Consider the following 21,901-nt stretch of genomic DNA (forward strand, 5'->3'; position numbering starts at 1 on the left):
ACAGGTGGGCTCTTCTACGGGCCATCCAATAGGCAGGTGGGGGGAGAGCGGAGGAGAGAATGGGTAGGGTTAGTAATACGCAGTGTGAACGTGGTGTGTGTGTGGGGGGGAGGCAAAAATTTGATTCATACCTTGATAGTGAGAACACAACATGAAGCAGGTTTGAAGACCAGCCATTTCTCCTCAATTGCACTGCAGACAACTTAGCTTGCAAAGATGGTGAAAAACCTTCTTTGCAACCTTTATGACCGCCTCACAAAGTAAATGTCAAATTTCTTGAATGACATAACACTACTGTTTTTGTGTTAGTGGTATGGCCTACAGCATGTAACAACTACAGAACACTTCCTACACTCTCAGCAGCTACAGCATAACTACAGTGACAGCTTCACACAGATGTATTATTAAGGCTTAAAGCTGCAGTGATAGACAGAAAGGAGGAAAACGAAGGGAAATGAGGGAGAGGAGTAGGTGAAAGAGGAAAGTAAAAGTACTTAAGGTGTGAGAGAGAGGGAGAGAGAGAGAGAGAGAGAGAGAGAGAGAGAGAGAGAGAGAGAGAGAGAGAGAGAGAGAGAGAGAGAGAGAGAGGATGGATTGTGTCAGATTAAACTAAGGGTTACAGTCTAATTGGAGATTGGTCCCTGATTAGGACCAATGGAAAGGGGAGATAGCTTGCTGTGTGTGGCTCGTTGTGCTCACACATAGCAAGCGTTTAGTGCAGACACACATCTCAAGTATGTTTGTGTGTAAGTATGTGTGTTTAAGTGTGTGTGTGTGTGTGTGTGTGTGTGTGTGTGTGTGTGTGTGTCTGTGTCTGTGTATGTGTGCGTGTGAAAGAGAGAAAAAGTGAGTGAGTGTGTGTGTCTACATGTGTTTGAGAAGTGAGGTGTCATGCTGTGAAATCTAGACTGAGGTGATTAGTAAAGCATTAGTGGCTGCATGCAACACTCAGAACATGCTGTCAAGGACCTTATTTAGGGATGTGTGTGTGTGTGTGTGTGTGTGTGTGTGTGTGTGTGTGTGTGTGTGTGTGTGTGTGTGTGTGTGTGTGTGTGTGTGTGTGTCCTCTGCATTTTGAGCTGTAGACTTTCAGAAGAATGATACATTCTCATCAGTGTCAGAGGACACATACAAAACATTAAGCAGTACCCACTCATGATTTCCTTATCATCCAGCATTAGTGTATTTTAAAGATGTAACAGATTATTGTTAAGATTGGTGGTTTGCTTTAAAATCACAAGCTTGGACATTTGGGGTTGAAGCTGCTTTTTGATTCCATACAGACCAAACTGGACAACATATTGTATTAACACACACACACACACACACACACACACACACACACACACACACACACACACACACACACACACACACACACACACTTTTGCCTTCACCTCACTATCACACAGGGAGGGAAGTTCTTCATGATGTGCAGCTGCACAGCAGAAAACAATAAAGCCTGCCAAAAAATCGCTGCGGTGCGGTCCAAGGAGACACGCACACACAAACAAATACACATGTACATACAATGAGAAGAGGGGGCAGAAGAGATATGAAGAAAACTCAAATCCAGGCATGCTACACAACTAAACCACACATTCCAAATAGGGAACTATTGCATTACTTCATGATCTTGGCAAGACTTGATGATGATGAAAGTATAGGGTTATTTTAAAAACAAACATTTTGGATGGTACAGGTGAATAAATTGGGCCGCAGATACACAGACATGAGTGTAGTGTTTTGTTTTTTTTGTTGCCAAAATTAGCTGATCTGACTGGAAAGCTCTACATGCAGAGATAAAAACCCTGAAGTTTACAGTCTCTTTTTCAGTGCCGCCCTCCACCACCCTCGGCTCTGCCTCTTTCTCTTTTTTCTGTCATCTCTCATCTCTCGGCTAACCCCCCCTCGCATCTTCTCCTCCCGTGAAGTCTCCCCCCCAGTGTGCCCAGCCAAAAACACAAATAAATACTTTCTACATTCTCTTCTCATCTCTACTTCTTCAAGCCCTCCCTTCCTCTCCCACCTGCTCCAGTGTTGGGGGGCTAGAAAAACCAAACACACACAGCTCTGTGATTACACGCACACACACGAGAGGTGGAAGATGCCCCCAACCCAGACACGATACAAAAACCTTGATAGACAGAGTTCTTCTTTGTCTCATAGTAAAAACTGCATGTGTACAAACACACACACACACACACACACACACTAGAGGCTTACTATTCACTGATAATGGTAAAAAAAAAATCATCCATCTATACTATTGTAGTCTATAAAATACAAAAAGTTATGATGTACCTATTGTTTTAATACAATCTGTACATATTACACACAAAAGCACCAGAAAAATTCTCAAATGGGAAGCTGGTACCCGAGGCAAAAAATAGATAACTTCATTTCTCTCTCTTGTTCTCTTCTCAGTGTGTGGGAGATGGACTGAGGCTGTATGTGAGTGTGTGTGTGTGTGTGTGTGTGTGTGTGTGTGTGTGTGTGTGTGTGTGTGTGGGGGGGCGGGGGGGGGGGGGGACACTGTCAGTGTATTGCCATTATTAAGTGTTCAGAACCAATTTGGTTTCACTTAATACGAGTTTGGGTTTATCCGTCTGCAAGAACGACGATCGATTAACCAGTGGCGACAGAACGGTTCCCCATGCAGAGCCCGCAGTGATTGTTTGCAATAAATCTGTGAGCCTGCTCAATTTCTAGGCATACATAAAACAGCAGAGATAAGTAGACAAGTGTAAAACACAATGTAATTCCATTGTAGTGCTGCAAGCAGCGATTGGTTCACTCATCCTGCCTATGGTATTACAACATATGTGTTTTAAGTCCATAGATATGTATCTCTGCGTGCGTCTCTCTTCAGCTTTTTTTGCACGATACTGTCGTATATTGTGGTTTTTCTTAGAGCAATATCATGAGTAGGGGAATTTCAATATGGCCCAACCCTGGTGCCGCCTCACATTACATGACAGCACATTGTAAAGGCCTATAATAGATTCACAGCCAGGGTATGCACAATCTGCCAACATGGTGAACAAGCCAAGAGCGGCAGATGTACAACTGTACTTTTCCTTGTGTCCCTTCAACCTTTTTGCATGATGTCTCTTTCCCTGCTATCTTGTCTCTCTTCTCTCTGTCTCTTCTGCTTACAATAGAGCAGAACATTGACCACATGTTTTATTTACCTTGTGTGCTGTGTTAGAGCCGAGGCTACTAGGGGGAACACACACTGGTTGTGACTACACCACCACAGTAAAGCAGAATCCAGTGGTATTGTACATGTTGTTGAATCTTAAACATGTGTTGTTCAGACTTGCACTTCTACATCCTTAGAAATAATTGCTATGTCGATATTTTCACACCATAAACGAAATTGCGCACTATACTATACTATATTATTTGACGTATGTAAAGTATTCACGTTCTCTCTACAACCATAATAATATGCTCCTTCTTCATTGACCAGATTTAGTGTTTTTTGGAGGCTCACTGTCATTATTATTTGTTGCCTGAGAAAAAATAATTGCAAGACATTTCTCCCTTCTTTCTCAGAAGGTCCAACCTTTCTCAACTGTAAGACGACACCTGGAGACACCTGCCTTTGACCTTTGCAGCCACTTGAGATATAAAAAAACAAACAGCAAACAGGAAAAATGGTTTGTAAATGTATCACAGGGCTTTTATTTCATTGAATGTGGGGAACGCATCGTTTAGTAGAAATATAACATAAAAGGGAGAAACAATGAATAACTGCTTTAAGTACGGCTTTTGAAATAAATGATCAGCAATAAGTAGTGAATATGTTTTAGTGAAAAATGTGGAGCAGTGATACTTGTGATGATTCCTCTATAGACTTCTCACTTTGACCCTCACTTCCTCTATCTGCTTGAATGTTGTCTCTTTTTCTCTTCCTGACAGCGTAATTAATAGGACCGTGTGGTGCACCGTATATTACCCATGGAGCAACATGTTAATCACATTACTGGACTCGATAAGCCAATAGCAAACTCCCTCCTCTCTGCTCCTTCAACCAGTCGAAGCACGTCATGGTAATTGACTGGATGGGAGGGGAACTCATCACATTTAATGTTATTTTACATTTTCTCTGTGAATGTTTCAGTAACACACAGACAGGCTGAGATATATATATATATATATATATATATATATATATATATATATATATATATGCATGTGTGTGTGTGGTCCACAGGGGAAGGAAGTAAAAGTTACTCCAGCTGTAATTCTGTTTCAACTCTCTCTTTTAACGTCCCCAGACATTACTAGATGACTCAGAGCGATGTCAGCACTCTCTCTCACACTCTCACACTCTCACACACACACTCTCACACTCTCACACACACACACACACATCAGTGACTCTGGGATTGCCTGTCAGGGTCTGGCTGAGGGTGGGGGGTGCAGAGCGTTTGTTCCCCAGAACAACTCGCAGGTCCACCTCGTTAATCTCCATGACGACAGAGATGCTAAGGCAGCAAATTAGTAGCAAGCGGAAAAAACTGTCGCAGGGGAAGCTCATAAAAGAACAGACTCCAAACTACAGAGGTAGTTTCTAGTTAAACACACTCCCCTCATAATAGGTGCACTCAAACTATTTTGCATAACCTTTCGTCAGCGTTGAACAGGCGATAATGGGACCAACATGATGAAGCTCACCTCAATACTGTGGCGCTGGCTATCTGTTAATTATTCTATCTCACACAGAAAGCAGCTGGCCAGATAAATAAAAGATATACATTATAAATATACATTATAAAGCATTTGATTTAGATCATGCATTACATTGTTCCAGCAGTACAACAGCATATCAGGGGGTCAATGTGTGTGTTGTCGTAGTCAACCTAAGAAAATGTCTTTAAACTGAAATATTTGACTTCGGTGAGATATATAAAAAAATTAAATAAAAAACGTGCGTGTTCACTACCTTATTGTCTGCTGAGCGGGTTATTCAAATCCTAGTACTACATACAGTTTATGCATATACATGTAATTACTTAAAATATACAAAATGTGTTTTTAGTCTTACAACCATACTCCTTTAAATCCAGTACAATGACGATAACAACAATACAACAGTGCTATGGCCTACATCATTGGTCCCCAACCAACGGTCCGTGGGTCATTTGGTACCGGGCCGCACAGAAAAAATTAATAAAAAAATATTTTATTTTGAAAGATGACCGGATACATCCGTCTGTGCGTCTGTGTCTCTTGACACATGTCAAGACCATAGGTCTCGTCTCAGTCATGTGAAAATTTAAGCGTACAAGCAACAATGAGTGGAAAACAAACGTTTAAAGAGCTTTTTTGGAAAAGGGAAAAGACCCAATGAGGAGACAGAAGAAGAGCCTACGACTTCCAAGAAAAAGAAAGCTGCATTTAGAAAGATAATATCAGGAGTCCTACTTAAAATACGTGTTTACCGCTACAGGTGATTCTCATGCGCCGCTCTGCATAATATACAGGCTCGCACATGAGGCAACGAAGCCTTCAAAACTGCTCCGCCGGCACCCGGCGTTAAAAGACAAGCCCTTGGTGTTTTTGAAAGAAGGACATAAACAATTACTGATGGCCACCACATCAACACATGCGAGTACACTGAGAGCGGCATACTTAGTGACTAACCGTATCGCTAAGAGAAGAAACCTTTTACCATTGGTGAAGAATTTATACAACTATATTGGACCGTCTCGTTGCAGAGACACAAGCTCAGGGCTGCCACTGATTCAGCGTAATGGTGAGTTTTATTATGCACTTTGTATTTGTTTTTATGCCGGTCGTATCATTTTATTTCGTCATATTTTTCCCCCCATACTTTGAAGTCTGTGAACATATCGTCTTACATGAAACCGGTCCGTGGCACAAACAAGGTTGGAGACCGCCGGCCTACATGGTATTATCTGCCTACATTAAATATCAAATCATGAATAACTTCCACTCTCCTCAGTGTTACCTCACCACGCCGCCGCAGCATCAGATCTCATTCTATGTGGTGTTTGACTTCATCCAGACCAAACTATACACACTCACATTAAGTGATAAATAGCCAGGTGATTCATGTTGGGAGTGATTATATGTAACATGTCGTGGATTTCTCTTGTTTTACACTCAGTGTATAAAGTTGTACTCTGTAACATTGATTGTTTTCTAAGACAAGTTTTACAACCCTCGCAGGTGAAGCCAAGTGGTAAATTGCACAACAGCTGGTCCAGGCGGCCGACAAGTCAAGAAGAGCTCTTAATTTCACCCGTCTGTCTCACACCACTCTGTGAGCGTTTTGCGTGCGTGTTGCTCTGGCTAGTGTTTATATTAAATGTGTGCAGGAAAAACACAATTGCAATAGTCGTCATGGTAAACCAAGAGAAAAAACAAGGAGACGACACATTGACAGTCATCGAAACGCAACATCAACACAGACGCACACTCGCTCACACGAACACTTAAGAGTATAACACAGAGTAGAAGAGCTGCGCCTCACTCACCGATCATGTGATTAGCGACATGAATCTGGATCTCCCTTTCCGTCTCAAACGTCATTTGGCATTTAATACACTGGTAGGTCTTTTTCTGTAAGAGAAAGATACAGAAACACCAAAAGAACATTAACATTTCGTGTGGAAATAAAAGTTCAACCAGAAACGTAATATTACATTTCAATATAAAGCAATGTATTCAATGTTAAGCATATTTTGTGAAAGACAAAAGTTTTATAGACAAGTGGAAAGCTCTTGAGTTATTTCTGTTGATCAGAAAAATATTAATTATATAGTACATATTTTATTATAGTGCAGTCATAGTAACAATTTACCTGTAAATAGAGAAAAACCCTCAAGAATAAAAAGGGTATTCAAGCATTTTCTAGTGATAGCAAGAAACAATTATAATTAAAAAGATCAAAGAAATTAAAAAAGCTCTCAACACTCAATATGCAAGTTGTCTGAACCCCACAAAGTCTCACATTAATCAAGCAATACTGAAAGTCCAAGTCTCTGGAGACTTGGTAAAAGGTATGCAGTCACACACACACACACACACACACACACACACACACACACACACACACACACACACACACACACACACCTCTGCAGAGAATGATAGAAAGAGACATTAATTAATAAGGGAGGGAGTGAAGAGGAAAAACATTAAGGGAAGAAGCAGTGAAACAGAAACCGAAGCAACGAGGAAGAAAGATGCAGAAAGAGTCAGAGAAACAAGGGAGAGAGACAGAAACAAAGAGAGAGAGACATAAACAGAGGCTCTGCTTATCCATTCATAGCACACAGCGATCACTCATGCACAAACACATACAAAATACACAAAGGCCCAACTTTCACTACCTCTCTGCTGCTTCAGCCTGCTAGACTGAGTGCACACACACACACACACACACACACACACACACACACACACACACACACACACACACACACACACACACACACACACCTTTGTCTGCTTTGTGCTGTTAGACTAAGCAGAAACAAAGGTGCAGGTAAGACAGAGGGTCCCTGGGAACTGCCTCTACACACACACACACACACACACACACACACACACACACAACACACACACACACACTCACGCACAGACATGCTCACTTGCAAGTACACACTCGCGCACACATAGACACGCGGCTAGTCCCGGGGAGCCTGACTGTCAATATCAAGTAGAACGAACAGCTCCCACAATGCCTCAGCACGCCCCAGCAGCAGGACCCAGTGGGGCTCAGCTGACACACACCGCCATACACACAAGCACACGTATGCAAGCTAGAGACACAAAAGCAGCAGCACGCAACAACACTTCACACACACACGCCTCATGCAAACGTACAGTTCAGGAGGAATTTTTTAATCTCCTGCACTCCTGAAAATGTCTCCGTTGGTTAAATGCTGCTTTTCTTATTAACATGAATTTTGAATACACTACTGGTCATTTCATCTCCCTCACTGCACTCTCAGTTCTGTTCATTGGTGTTGGGAAGCACAAGAGAGATATTAATAATTAAGATGCAAACCCCATTCTAGTTTTCAGTATTTGAGTAGATGCTTTTTTTTCACCTTACCTTAGTAAAAGGCAATGCCAAAGACTTGGTTTGAGAGGTTTTGAGTAGAAAGTTTCATCCAACAATTTCCATAAAAGCATTTATGTCTCCGTCTTATCTCAGTCCATCCTGTCTCACCTTCGGTGCAGGTGAAGCCTCGGCCTTCTTTCCTGCTGCACTGGTTTCAGGGCTGACCTCGGGGTGATCTGTCTGGACGTGACTCTCCAAGTCCTCCACGCTTTCAAACTTCACCCCACACTCCGGACACCTCAGCCCGGACATGGCCTTCTCTCCGTGCGTGTCTCCCGGCGTGGCAGCTCCTCCCTGGTTGGGGCTCTGGCCGTTCGTGCCCCTGATTTGATTGAACATTTAATTTGTTTTAGCAGATTTAAGATTTTAGTTGATCTGATTATGTCCACAGGGTTTATAAGTTGTCTACCTACCTGCTCATGCAGCCAGCACAGAGGCCATAAGGCAGACCGTTGACATCCAGCTTCACCAGCTCCCCTTTGTTCTTGAACTCCTTGAGGCAGAAGGCGCATTTATACAACTTATGCAGCTGCAGCTGCCCGTTAGGGGAGGAAGAGGCTGAACCGTTCCCTCCTCCTATTCCTCCGTTCCCACCTCCTCCTCCAGTTCCTCCAAGTCCAGAACCAGGGGAGAGCTTCTGCATGTGAAAGGTGCCGTGGATCTTCAGCTCCAGGGTGGAGGTGACAGTCTGCATGCAGACGACGCAGCGGAAGCCGGTGAGGGAGTTGCGGAGGTCAGGGTGCATCTGACAATGCTCGATAAACTCCTCCTCACTCTGTAGGGGCATCTTACATATTCGACAGGTACCTGTGTCCAGGCTCTTACTGTGGGTCACCTGCAGAGAAGGAATAGTCACAAAATAGTGAGTAATAATACGTTTTATCAAAGCATAGAAATATAGAGAAACATATACAGATACTGTTGATATGAACTGAATGCTTCACTACAGGGAAAAAAATGTGTTTGTAGTGTGGTGCATCACAAATTGCCTCTCTTAGGACAATTTAACATTCTAAATTCAAAGCAGCAAAAGAAGTTTCAGGATCAAAAGACAGATACACAGAAAATAAGCAACAAAAAAGTAACACAAGAGAAAAGCAAAAATAAAACCCTGTGTTGTTGTACCTGTGAGGGTATCCACTGACTATTTGTTGCCTACAAATAAACCCTCCAAATTACACGCTGAAACATGGGTACCTCAAAAGAAATGCACATAGCCATGCAGACTGTAAAGCAGTACACGTAAAAGTACCTTGTGTTCGGTGAGTGTTAGCAGAGAGGGGAAACGCTCGCCACATATCGGACACATGTAGTGTTTGGCGGGGCCGCGATGTGTCTGAGCATGCTCACGAAGTCCGTTCTCAGAGAAGAATGTTCTGGAGCACACGTTGCACTTGTGGTTCCCCTTGATGAAGTCTGCCTTCTTCTTTCGAGAATCTGTTACATGAAGTGACTTTTATCATTACAGAAATATTTTATATCCTGTAATAAACTGTAAATTGTCATTTAAACAAAAACCTTCAAAACAAGAAGTTGATGATTGAAAACAAATCTTACTAGCGTCATCATCTCCCGGTCGAATGTTGTGGTCACGCAGCCGGTGATTCTGCAGGAGCGACTCCATGGTGTAGGCCGCCCCGCAGATATCGCACGCGTACATGGGCTCTGAATTGTCCAGCTCCTCCTCAGCTCCGCTTGCTTCATGACTGTTGGCTGTGTCTCCTGCCTGGCCAGCTCCTCCTCCCACAACTGCACTCTTCAGCAACATGTTCTGCAGGTCGGCTTGTTCAGCTGCCACCCCTGTTGCTCTTTCAACGCCTCCATTGCCACCGCTTCCTCCTCCTCCTCGCTTGGAGGTCTGCGCCAGCCCATTGGGAGTCCCGTTTTGACTCGCACTACTCCCTGTGCCGCCTCCGTTGCCAGTAATGTTGCCACCATCGAAGATGCAGTGCTTCTCCCTCAGGTGTCTCTCCAGCAGTGACATGGCTTGGAAAGCTTTGCCGCAGAAGCGACACGTGAACTTCTTGCTGTGTGTGGTAATGTGGCATTGGAGCTCCACCTCTGTCCCAAATGTCTCTCCACAGAAGATGCACTTTCGGGGCTTGAGTCCTGTGAAACAGAAGTCGGATTAAGATCTGCAGAATCAAGCTCAATCTACCCAACAACACTGCTGTCTGTACCAACCCAAGATCATCATTTTCTTAGGTACATTTATATTTATTACATCCTCTTCTATTTTACTATCATCACCATGATAATTATGCATTTATTTTTAGATAGTCAGGTCTACATTTGAATGAAACCTAACCCATGATCCTAGAAAAGATGTAAAGTACCTGCTCCTAGCCCCCCTGGGAGGCCTGACCTCTGGCCCAGGTGGTTATGCTTAACATGGATCTGAAGATCTGACTCCTTCCTGAAGTCCCAGGCACAGGCCGTGCAGCGAAACAGCTTCTTCTCATTGCTATGCTTCACTGCCAAATGCACCTGAATGGCAGAAGGTGGAAAAAAGAAGAAAACCCCAGGTTAGTTCATTTCTATGATTGTTTCACTATAGCACACACATTTTATTGTTCAGGCGCTGATGTGAATATTCTTTGTCAAAATTGAAAAATAAAAAAATGTAAGGCTGTTTCATTCACCTGTATGGAGACCTTGGAGTCAAAGACCTCCTGGCAGAGAGTGCAGTGGTACAGGACAAATGTGTGCATGTCCAGCAGGTGTTTCTGCAGGTCATCTACTGAGGAGAACTGCTTATCGCAGCTCTCACACACATACTGGGTCGACGTGGTGGTGTAGTGCACTGTCAGGTGTTGGAGCAACGCCTCCTGGGATTCAAAGTCCTCCTTGCTGCACTGGGGGCAGGACTGGCGCCTGAGCAGCATCTCAAGGTGGGACTTTAGGTGCGCCTGGAAACCCTCAAAGCTGGAGAATCGCAGGTCACACTGGTTGCACGGGTAGTCCCCGTTGCTCCCCATAGAGGGGGTGGAGTCCCCTCCCAGTCTGTGGCGTTTTGGGGAGGATATCTCTATGTCAGAAGAGGCGGGGCTAAGTTCTGCAACTTTAGCCTGGCGTTTGTTGTTAGCCAACGGGATGTTCTTGTGGTTCTCCTTTATGTGCTTGGTGAGCTTGAGGAGTGAGCCGAAGATAGGAGAATTGGTGCAGTAAGGGCAGGAGTAAACCTGTAAGTGGACAATAACTCTTTACTTTTTCAAGAGTATTACACATTGACAAATACTGTCATTCAATTCTTTGAGAGTTAAAGAGAGGATGACAAAGACAGAGAAAAACAAGCATAGGTCATAACTTACTATTAGACTTAGCAAGTTCAGATATAACAGACATGTTTAACATCAACTAATAGGAGACTGGAAACGTTAGAAAGCCAAGTGTCTTTTAAAGTCCTAGTAAATGTTAAACATTGTGGATTCTGTGGTTTAAATTGTGTCAGTCATGTCTGCATGAAACAAAAGCTGGGAACAAGAAAGCAGCAGGTGGACAATTGTCCTTTTCTGCAGACTCAGCTCGGAACACAATTCATATTGTAAAATGATCAAGGATCTTTACTCTGAATGAACATAAGCAATATGTTTCATTTGGCTCATTACAGGAAACCACTCAATCAAATAGGAACCAATTTTTTGTTCATCAGCTCAACCACTGATTAGTAAAAGCTCTGACATGTGTGGGCAGACAAGCCACATCCAATTCTTATCAACTCTGATTACAAAGGTTGTTTTTGAAATGTAATTCTCAACTAATTCTCACCTCCATGAAGGACTGCGACGCAGCCTGTAGTACAGGAGACTCCAGTTTGGCCACCAATCCTCCGGACCCAGCCCCCCCCCCGGCATGAGAGGTGCAGTGCGTCTGCTGAATGTGTTCCGTCAACGAGGACTCCGTCAAGAATCCCATGGAGCACTGGTTGCAGAAGAAGGCATGGTTCCCTTCTACAATGGAAGAATTAAGATGCATTGTTAGATTACCTTAAATGACATTATGATACTGCAGAGGTGGGACCAAGTCAAGACAGGCAAGTCCCGAGTCATGTCCCAAGCGAAGACTTTCCAGGCCTAAACTTTGAGTGCTAAACAAGCCATAATGCACTCTTCTAAGCCCCTCTCCAGTGGAACCAGCTTCCAGTTTGTGTTCGGGAGGCAGACACACTCTCCACATTTAAGAGTAGGCTAAAGACTTTCCTTTTTGCTAAAGCTTATAGTTAGGGCTGGCTCAGGTTTGCCCTGGATCAGCCCCTAGTTATGCTGCTATAGGCTTAGACTGCCGGGGGACACCTCCCTGCTCTCTTCCTTCTCTTCCTCTCTCCTCCCCTCCCTCTCTTCTTCTCCCTCTCTATCTGTATGCATTTATGTAAATGTAGTTACTAACTCACCATCCGGGGTATCATCCCCGGAGTGTCTGTCTCTCATGTGGCAGGTTGCCACTGATAAAGTTTACGTCAGGATCATGAATCGTGACAGCGCCTGCTGACCTGGTCCTGCTGGACACCGGGAAGCCTTATTGACATTTTCCTGGATTCATCCATACTTTCTATTTCTTTTTTTCCAACACAACATCATTTCTGTCAAATGTTGTATTTGTACTATGTTGTTTATCCTGTACACACGACATCTATTGGACGTCTGTCCGTCCCGGGAGAGGGATCCCTCCTCAGTTGCTCTCCCTGAGGTTTCTTCCATTTTTCCCCCTTTAATTTTGGGGTTTCTTTTAGGAAGTTTTTCCTTGTGCGATGCGAGGGTCTAAGGACAGAGGATGTCGTAACCTGTACAGTCTGTAAAGCACACTGAGACAAATGTATAATTTGTGATATTGGGCTATACAAATAAATGGGATTTGATTTGATTTGATTCACCAATTTTGACCCGCGCGCTTCACATACTGCAATTCTTTGTTGTTGACCACCACATAATTTTGTACGTAAACAAACTGACGGTGCTCAGTAACGTAACGTTACGTTACGTTACGTTACGTTACGTTAGTTCTTAATGGTTCTTTCCTGCAACTTGATTGGATGCTGTCGGATTGGTTCAAACAATGTGGATTTGGGGAATCAAGTGTGGACTTGCTGGGAATGACTAGCGTTAACGTTAGTAGATTCAGTAAAAGAAGGGGCAATAAATTGATTTATGGCACACTTTTTTAATGACGTACTTTTTAAATCGGTCAAAAGGCTCAAGTCCAAGTTAAGTCATGAGTCATTGGTGTTCAAGTCTGAGTCGAGTATTTTAGATTTTGTCGGGTCTAAAGTCATCAAATTTGTGACTCGTCCAAGTCATGTGACTTTGAGTCCACACCTCTGCTGTAGGATAAATACATATTAAGATGTTCTAACAATTCATGTTAAATAGCCACTTAACCAAATACTACTCAAAGGACAACCATGCAATATATTACAACAGCCTTTCTCAGTCCAGAAACAATGCAAGCAAAACCCAAAACATATTTAAATCACTTTCCATCGTTTAGGAAGACTTTCTTCAACAACACACCTAATGTGGTGGATCCTGCCACAATCCCACCAGGCAGGCAGTGCGACTGTCTAATGTGTTCTTGCAGAGAGTTGATGTCTCCAAACATGTCTGGGCAGTAGTTACAGTGGAACGCTGTGACGTTAGTGAACTGCAGCACGGGAAAAGCTGCTGCTGTGCCTATGTTTCCCCCGCTAGTGCGGTGAGATTTGCGCACATGTTCGTTGAGGTTGTAGAGCGTTGGCAGAGTGTCCAGGCAGAGATGACATGTATGGCTCTGCTGCGGCTTATCCGCATGGATGGTCTTCAAATGGATCTCCAACACCGCCAGGCTGTTGAAGTCTCTCTTCGAGCAGTAAGGGCAAGAGTACGTCACTTTACCCCAGTTCCCTCCTCCCCCTGTAGAGGTGGACAGATAAACTGCTACATTAGAAATACAGAGGTAGTCTAGGCTTTTAAACCACGTGGTGGCTATCAAATCAGCAGATGTAACTGAAACCATACCTCCACCTTGATGACCCAGGCTAATCGCAATATCTTCCACAGTGTCGGTGCCTCTTCTGCGGCCTCTTTCAATGCCATGGCTGGGCTTAAGGGTCGAGTCCGGCGTGGAGCCTCTCTCCAGGCTGGCACTAGAGTCTGGAGTGGCCGAGCTCATTGAGGCCACACTGCCCAGCGCAGGGTCAGGACTGGCAGCGCTGTGAATGGAGGAGTCAGGCTGGCGATGGCTGTCTAAGTGGCAGTAGACGTCCTCCACAGATGGGAATTGTTCCGAACAGACAGGACATCTGGAAAAATGCAAGTTACATGTCAGCACTCCACATTAATGAAAATCAGAGAGTTGACAACTTTAGAAAGCAAAACTCTGTAGTACTTGTGTTTGCGGTTGGCATGCTGTGTTTCAATATGCGTGAGGAGAGAAGCCTCGTCGAGAAAGATCTCAGGACAGTGGATGCATTGCAAGTCGGCGCGGTCGGACAGTTGGGGGTGTCTGGTCAGGACGTGTTTCTCCAGCTCGTCCGTCTGGCTGAACGTCTCCTCGCAGTAATCGCACATATACAGGTCCTGCTCCAGGTCAGCGTCTCCTCCTGCTCCCTTCTTCTCTCCATCCCTCTCACTCCTCAGTGCAAGGTGCTCTCTGTTCTTGCGGTGAGCCTGCCAGAGTCAGAAAGTAGTCAAGATTTAAAGAAGCATGTGTTGTAAAATATTCTGTCAAAACGTTTTCATATGATGACAATAAGATAGGACTTCCTGCTTTTACTATGGTCCACTCATGTACTTGTTTAAAAGAAATGCAATGTTAATAACTTTGTCACTTTCCCATTCTGATTAAATACCATTTTGCCATACATTTGGAAATTGCATTAGCGACAATGTGAATACTAAGCAGTAAGAGCAAGGCATTTTAACAGTAACTTTTAAAGTAAAAATATAACAGCTGTTTACCTGCATGTGGCTCTGCAGTGATGAGGTGGAGGAGAAGCCACGCTTACACACACTGCACTTAAAAGGTTTGCTGGAACTGGAAGTGAGAATACGAATCAGACTCAGAAAATCAATTAAAAATCAAAAGCAATTTTCAAGATGTAAATTGAAAGAGTCAAATAAAACACTGGAATCAAGAGTGAAGAAAATAATGAACGTCAGATGACATTTCAATCCACATCAAGAACAGAGTTCATTATAGAGGATCAGGTACCTGTGTGTCTTCAGATGGATCTTCAGGTGATCAGAGCGGGAGAACGCAGCTTCACACTCCTGGCAGCTATACTTCTTATCTCCTATATCAATTAACATATGTATGAGAGATAATTTATTCAGAAGGAAAAGCAAACATTATATTGTAGACCTCAAAACATTGACAGCCAGAACACATTTGTGACTCATTTCTATATCTACCTGTGTGGAGTTTGACGTGGCGGTCTCTGCTCCTCTTGTGTTTGAACAGGCGGCTGCAGAAGGTACACTTGAAAGGCAGCTTGTCACTGTGGATCTGCTCGTGGCGCTTTAGGTAGCTCAGACGGCTGAGGAGAATCAACAGGAGACGGTGAAAAGTCATCCAAACACGCTCATAGAAAAAATGGAACATTGTTATCACAATAATCTACGTAGTAAGTACGTTTTCCAATACAACCAACAACAAGAATGTATCTGAAAGTTTATGACGACTGCTGGTTTTTTGCTTCTTGTTCGTATCCAATGTGGAAATGTTACATATTATATCTTTAAACTATTTCCAATATCACTGCAATAAGAAAGGAAAAAGAAGAATAGAGAGAACGGCTAGGTGCAAGACACAGGAGGAGGATTATGATGACTTTATGGTGTCTGTGACAGCTGTTCTTAAAGTGGGTCTTGAGTCAGTCCCTGGAGAAGTCAGTGAGAAATGTATTCACCTCATTCCTCGCACTGTTTGCCTTAGTGGTCCATGTTACCATGGTAATGTTGAGAATACTGTTTATTCATGTACACATTGATATTCATGATATGAGGATGCAACTGAACAGCCGAATATGACATTAGCGTTATTGTCTAGATGACACCATGTGCACCGAGATGGAACCTGCAGCATCTCGGGGAAGCATAAAGTGTGAGTTTTATACCTGAAGGACTTGTCACAGAACTGGCAGGGGTACGGCAGACCAGCGCCTCCTTCCTCCTCGCCGCCAGTGGCCATGCCGAGGTCGCAGCAGCCATCGGGCATCTGTGAGGGCGATGCCACATCTTTACTGGAGGGCGAGGAAGGCACCCAGGACAGCCCCGCTGGGTCATCATCACCATCTGACAGAGAGGGAAACAGACACGGGACATTTGTTTGAATGCCTTTTATTTCATCTGTAGCAAGAAAAGACAAATATACTCTAATTTTGTACACAGCTGCAGGATAATTTTTTTAAAATAAAGACAGAAGAGCACAGACGGGGGGAAACAGCTAGAAAAAAGTGGGGGTAAAATAGGGAGCATTAGAATGATTAAGAAGAAGTTACATCTTTCTTGGAAGGCAGAAGGCAGAAGGCGGCAGAGGAAGCCGATGGGAGTTCAAATGAGAAAAAGAGGGTATAAACAAAAAAATAAACACATTTATCCCGGTTACACACACATATAGAGAAGGAAAATGAGGATGGCAGAGATAAAGAGAGAGAATGAAACAGAGACACTCCGGCAGCAGCAACATCTAAATAGAAAGCTCCAAGAACTATGTATCCCCAACGGAGCCCAGAAATAAGGACAGAGTGTATTTTCTCTCCCTTCATCCTCCCTCTGCAGCCATCCCTCGTTCCATCCCTCCCCTCACCTCCCTCCGTCCGTCCCCGAGGACCATAGATCCGCCTCATCATATTTTCATTAGGGCCTTGGCAGATTGAAACGTCGGAAAAGCGATTAGAAGATGTGGAGAGCAGAGCGGAAAGATGGCGATATTCTCTCCCTTTATCTGTCATACATAGGAGATTATGCATTGCTCTTTTCCTTTTTTCTTCTCTCCCTCTTTTTCCCCCTCCTGTGTAGTCTGGCACAGAGGCAACAAAAAGGCCACGACTCCTTTAATAGACACTTCAGAATGGATTTGAGGCGACAAAAGAGGGGGCTGAATAATGCTTGATATTGTTCTGTTCTTCTTTGTGCGCTCTGTGAAGCAGCACAGTAAGGCTATTTAGCATTTGCCTGAAAAATGTAAAGAAGAGAGCAGAGGGAGGGGGGGGGGGGGGGCGGTTCTGCTTTTATCTGATAGCTATATCAACTAGGCCAGCAACAAATCAAAGAGAGAAAATAAGAAAACTAGAGTGAGAGACTGGAAAAAGTCTGACATGATTTGTGCCAATATTCATCATAAGGCCAATACTTTGCAAAGGCAAACTAACCAACACAAGAGCACAGACACATGTGCAGGAGAGAACTTTCTGCTGATAATTTTAGAAATCTTGTGTGTCTCCCGTGTGTGTGTCTAGTCTACTGTGTATTACGCCTTGCAGAGAGGGGGTGGAAAACGGATTCCTGTGATGAATCGATCGCAGAGAAAATGTAGGCACTGCGATGAGCAAATACAACTCTGCAGGGGGGGCTAAAAAAAATAGTGAAAGCATGACTTATAAATTTGACTAGAAGCTAGAAGGAAAATAAAAAAGGTTTAAGAAAGCATAAGTAATAAAGATATCAACATGAAGCCTAACAGCAAGGCAGTAGTGAGAGAGAGAGCGGGTGGCAGAGAACAACAGTGAGTGAGAGAGAAAGATGGGGCAGGGGGAGACAGAAGAATTGAGGAAGATGAGGATGTGCAAGGAAGTATTGAGAGAAAAACAAACAACATGTCATCCTAGAGCACTGCATACAGTGACTCAAAATGAGTGCTGAGATACACAAATGAGAAAGAATGACAGACAATGGAGAGACAATACGATGAGTGGACTTTAGAGATACAAGAGGTAGAACTTTTCTACATTTTGACTTTCTGAAAAATGCTGATAATTTGTTGTCACCAATAAAACTCTGACATTATTTCCTTTTTTTCGTTTAGAGAAAATTCAAAAAGGAAATTCAAAAGCAAACATGTTCTGTTAACTGGGTTTGCCGAATTAATTATTATTATTTTGTACGTCAATTGAATATCTTTAACAATAACGTGAACGATGGCTCCGTTCTACGCACGTGTCTGTAAGTCATGACAGAAAGCCAGTATGCTAAATATCTGAAACTGAAGCAGCTAAATGGGATTTAGCCGTCGTTCCTTGTGTTATTTATACCTGTGCTTTCCTACTGTGACATGTCAAAATGTCGCCTGTGCAGAATGCATAATAATAGTACAAATATTACAATTAATCGATAGTTGCAGCCCTTATTTATGTGACTTGCGGTTTCTTTTCACTGTAAATGTGCCATACATTGTCTCCTGATGCAGCCTTTACTGACACAGTTTGAATGAGCTCAACATTATGAAACATCTAAATATCATTTGACCTAGTGCATACAAAACAGTGCACTGAAATACAGAATACAAAGCTGTTGTTTACATATAGTTTTTAGATGCCATCCACCTTACAACAAAAATATCAAATCCATGGGTGAATACGAGGCAGAACATTATTTTCCTCTCTGTGTCACTGACATCAACAGAATAAATAAACGTACCATCTACATAGAGCAAGGCTGGTGTTAAAATACAGTTTGTCTATAAAACACCAATCCAGACACCCCCCGCTGCCAACTCTACGGGGTACAAGTCATTTACTGTAGCCTGAGAAAGATTGGTGAAACTGTCAGATATTGTACACCCTCACCGTTTTTCTTTTTCTCTTGGCTGTGTCACACAGGATTTGCGTAACAACAACCAGACATAGTGTACAGACACAAAGAAAAACTCAACCCAAAATGTTCAGTTGTGGTTCAACAAAAATAAATGAAAAATAAAATGAAAACCTTGACAAAGCAGTGAGAGTGTTTCCTCACAGTGCTGGTCTGAACACATGTGGACCATTATAGGCAAACCAGTACGACTCCGTTATATGGTAAAGTTTGTGAGCTTGGAAAGTAGGAGGAAGAGAGACAGAGAGAAAGAAGGAGATTGAACAAGAGAGATTCAGAGCAAGAGGGAGAAATCACTTTTTGAAGGGGGGGGGGGGGGGGGGGGTTGAGAAAGAAGGGGAGGAGAGATTAGCGTCATTAAAGAGCCCTAATCCTCTGACTAGCGTGGCTGGCGCTAAAATGGAGGATCACACGGCTTTTTAACGGCGCCTTTGTCAGTCTGCCGCGAGGGGACCTGGCAAGACAAGGCCGAATGGCAGACTGGGAGAAACTGTAGGATGTGGAGGGGGGAGCGGAGAAAATTTCAATGAAAAGTTAAATTAGAGAAGAATCCTCGTGAGGAGATGAGGAGGACGGATGGTTGAGGGAGGGGGATTGGGGAGGGAAAAAAAGAGGGAGGAAAAAGTGGTTGGGAAAAAAAAAGGGAAATAGGCAGGAGCAGGCGGACGCCGACGCACGCTGTTCCTACTCCCGTCTCCTCCTCCTCCTTTCTGTTCTTCTCTGGCGAATGAAAACGAACGAGAGGAGCGGAGTGGAGGACCACAGGGCCCCAACCGCTCCGCTGCCGCTTTATCTCTCGCACTGCAGTCCTCTCCTTTCCCATCCATTCCCTCTATCCTTCATCCCTCCCTCTGTCCCCAGCAGTCCCTCTACTCTTCTGTCTTCATCTCTCTTCCACTACCTCCCTCCCTCGCTCGCTCCCTCCCTCCGTCAGCTTTCATGTTGTTACTCATTATAACGCTGACATCTCTCCCTCCGTCCCTCCGTCTCTCCGACAGTCTCTCCCCTACTGGTGTTGGCCTTCACCCCTGTGTCTCGGCCTGGATGGGACCGAGGGAGAGGGGGGGGGGAGACATTCCAGATGGACAGACTCTGAACTCCAGAGGAGAGGGAAGAGATGGCGGTATGAAAGTGGAGACAAGAAAGAAGAGGAGAGAAGAGGAGAAACCAGGGGTCTGTAATAAGAAATGGAAAAGACCAGAAAGGAACTAAACGGACCGCCTGAGTCCACCTGACGCGCACACACGCGCACACACACACACACACACACACACACACACACACACACACACACACACACACACACACACACACACACACACACACACACACACACACACACACACACACACACACACACACACACACACACACACACACACACACACACACACACACACACACACACACACCCTGCGTGTCTCTCTAATAGGCCAGACAGTGTGGCAACGTGTGGAGGACACAGCCTTGGTGAAACACTCTAATGAAGAGACACACATGCTGATCAGTTTTCTCTTCATGTTTCTGCCTCCCCCGTCTACTTCCCCCCCTATCTAAACTCAGTTGCTTTGTCATGACTGTCACACAGAGGGGAAGAACATCAAAGCAGCAGCGTTTAGAAGATGGAACTAGAAACTTTAGACACTATTGTGATCTGCAGATGTAACGATTGTTTACTCTATCAAACCATTCCAAAATGTAAAAATTAAAAACTAGTAGGCCCGTTTGAAATATCGTCATATGTATCATTTCTTCTCGCTTCAACCATGACGGTGTGAAACTGACAAACTGATGGAAGTAAAGGACTCGATGGGCCGACATGGAAGCAGCACTCAAGAACATTAGTTCAATTAGTTCTCTCTGCATAACAGCGTCTGCTAAATGCCTGAAATGGAAATATAATCCATGTATGTCGCGCTTTCTCTCTTTTCTAACGCTTTGATGTTTGAATCAAAGGAACTCAGCTGGTAGCAGCAAAAAGGTTTTTGCTCCCAGTGCAGCTACTACAAGTGCTAAAACTGCCTACTACCTACATTTACATGCAGAGAATTCAGAAGTAACATTATAAATGAATAACTCACAAAGTGATCTGATGTGTTAAGCAAACATTTTGTTAAGCTGACAAACAATCCAAGAAAGAATATGCAGCCTATTCAAAAGAAAGAAATATTCTCTTATGAAAGGAAGTATCAAAGGTTTTACCAAAGCTTTCATCCTAAATTCAATTTAATTCAGAAAAACCAAGGAATGTTCTTATTAAGGGTTGCACACAAAAGAAAATGCTAACAGGGGTGTTACTCCAAATATCAACATCTCAAAGTAAATTCAGCTTGAAACCTGTTTTCTGACAAGTTAAATTCAAAGTGTTCAGATGGGTTTAGCTGTCGACCTGCTCAGATTTGAATCCTCCTATCAGTCCGTCTCTCCCCGCCTCCCCTCCCTTCAACCTCCCACCCCCCCCACCAACTCTCCTTTCCACCTTTCTGTTTGGCCATCGGCCCAGACCTGCACCTTTCCCAGCAAGACCCCTGCTGACCCTTCTATCCCTCCATCCCACTCTCTCTTCATCCCTCCTTCCACGGCTCCCCAGGCACCCTCCGATGGCCCCAGGCTGCCCCAGGCGCACGCACACACACACACACACACACACACACACACACACACACACACACACACACACACACACACACACACACACACACCATAGGGGGCAGAAAAACAACTTCCACCCTTGGCTCTCTCTGGGCAGCCAGGCACACACTCACTCTTATTTCTCTCTCCTACACACAAACACAATTACAGTGTAATTCACTATTCAATACTGAGTTAAGTTTTGATGGAAAACTGGAAAACCAAACACTTATTTGTTGTCATTTCTCAAGCTCCCATTTTTATTTTTGTAATAAACATCCTGCTGGTTCAAATAATAGCTGCTGCATGCTTTTGGATTCATGCTGAAACAGTTTGGATGGGCAACAGCCTAAATCTAAAGTTACATTTCTATTATAAT

General features: G+C 43.8%; 1 protein-coding gene across 8 annotated transcripts in view; it reads right to left on the minus strand.

The window, feature by feature from the left end:
- znf423 (zinc finger protein 423) overlaps positions 1-21,901 on the minus strand; it is a 141,243-nt gene that overhangs the window by 63,635 nt on the left and 55,707 nt on the right. The window contains exons 4-19 of one of the 8 annotated variants that reach the window (XM_029433708.1): positions 16,197-16,374; positions 15,493-15,617; positions 15,293-15,374; positions 15,040-15,115; positions 14,468-14,748; positions 14,098-14,381; positions 13,582-14,016; positions 11,876-12,057; positions 10,750-11,289; positions 10,444-10,594; positions 9,665-10,216; positions 9,360-9,544; positions 8,521-8,942; positions 8,216-8,429; positions 6,513-6,597; positions 1-14 (exon numbers count right to left, since the gene is read on the minus strand). The exon at positions 1-14 is cut by the window's left edge and continues 7 nt beyond it. In XM_029433708.1, coding sequence (XP_029289568.1) covers positions 1-14; positions 6,513-6,597; positions 8,216-8,429; positions 8,521-8,942; positions 9,360-9,544; positions 9,665-10,216; positions 10,444-10,594; positions 10,750-11,289; positions 11,876-12,057; positions 13,582-14,016; positions 14,098-14,381; positions 14,468-14,748; positions 15,040-15,115; positions 15,293-15,374; positions 15,493-15,617; positions 16,197-16,374 — 3,806 coding nt within the window. Of the gene's footprint in view, positions 15-6,512; positions 6,598-8,215; positions 8,430-8,520; positions 8,943-9,359; positions 9,545-9,664; positions 10,217-10,443; positions 10,595-10,749; positions 11,290-11,875; positions 12,058-13,581; positions 14,017-14,097; positions 14,382-14,467; positions 14,749-15,039; positions 15,116-15,292; positions 15,381-15,492; positions 15,618-16,196; positions 16,375-21,901 lie in introns of all 8 variants that reach the window. The other 7 variants (XM_029433710.1, XM_029433706.1, XM_029433711.1 and 4 more) reach the window with 7 other exon arrangements.

Source organism: Cottoperca gobio, chromosome 6 (assembly GCF_900634415.1).
Source record: "Cottoperca gobio chromosome 6, fCotGob3.1, whole genome shotgun sequence".
Taxonomy (NCBI): Eukaryota; Metazoa; Chordata; class Actinopteri; order Perciformes; family Bovichtidae; genus Cottoperca; species Cottoperca gobio.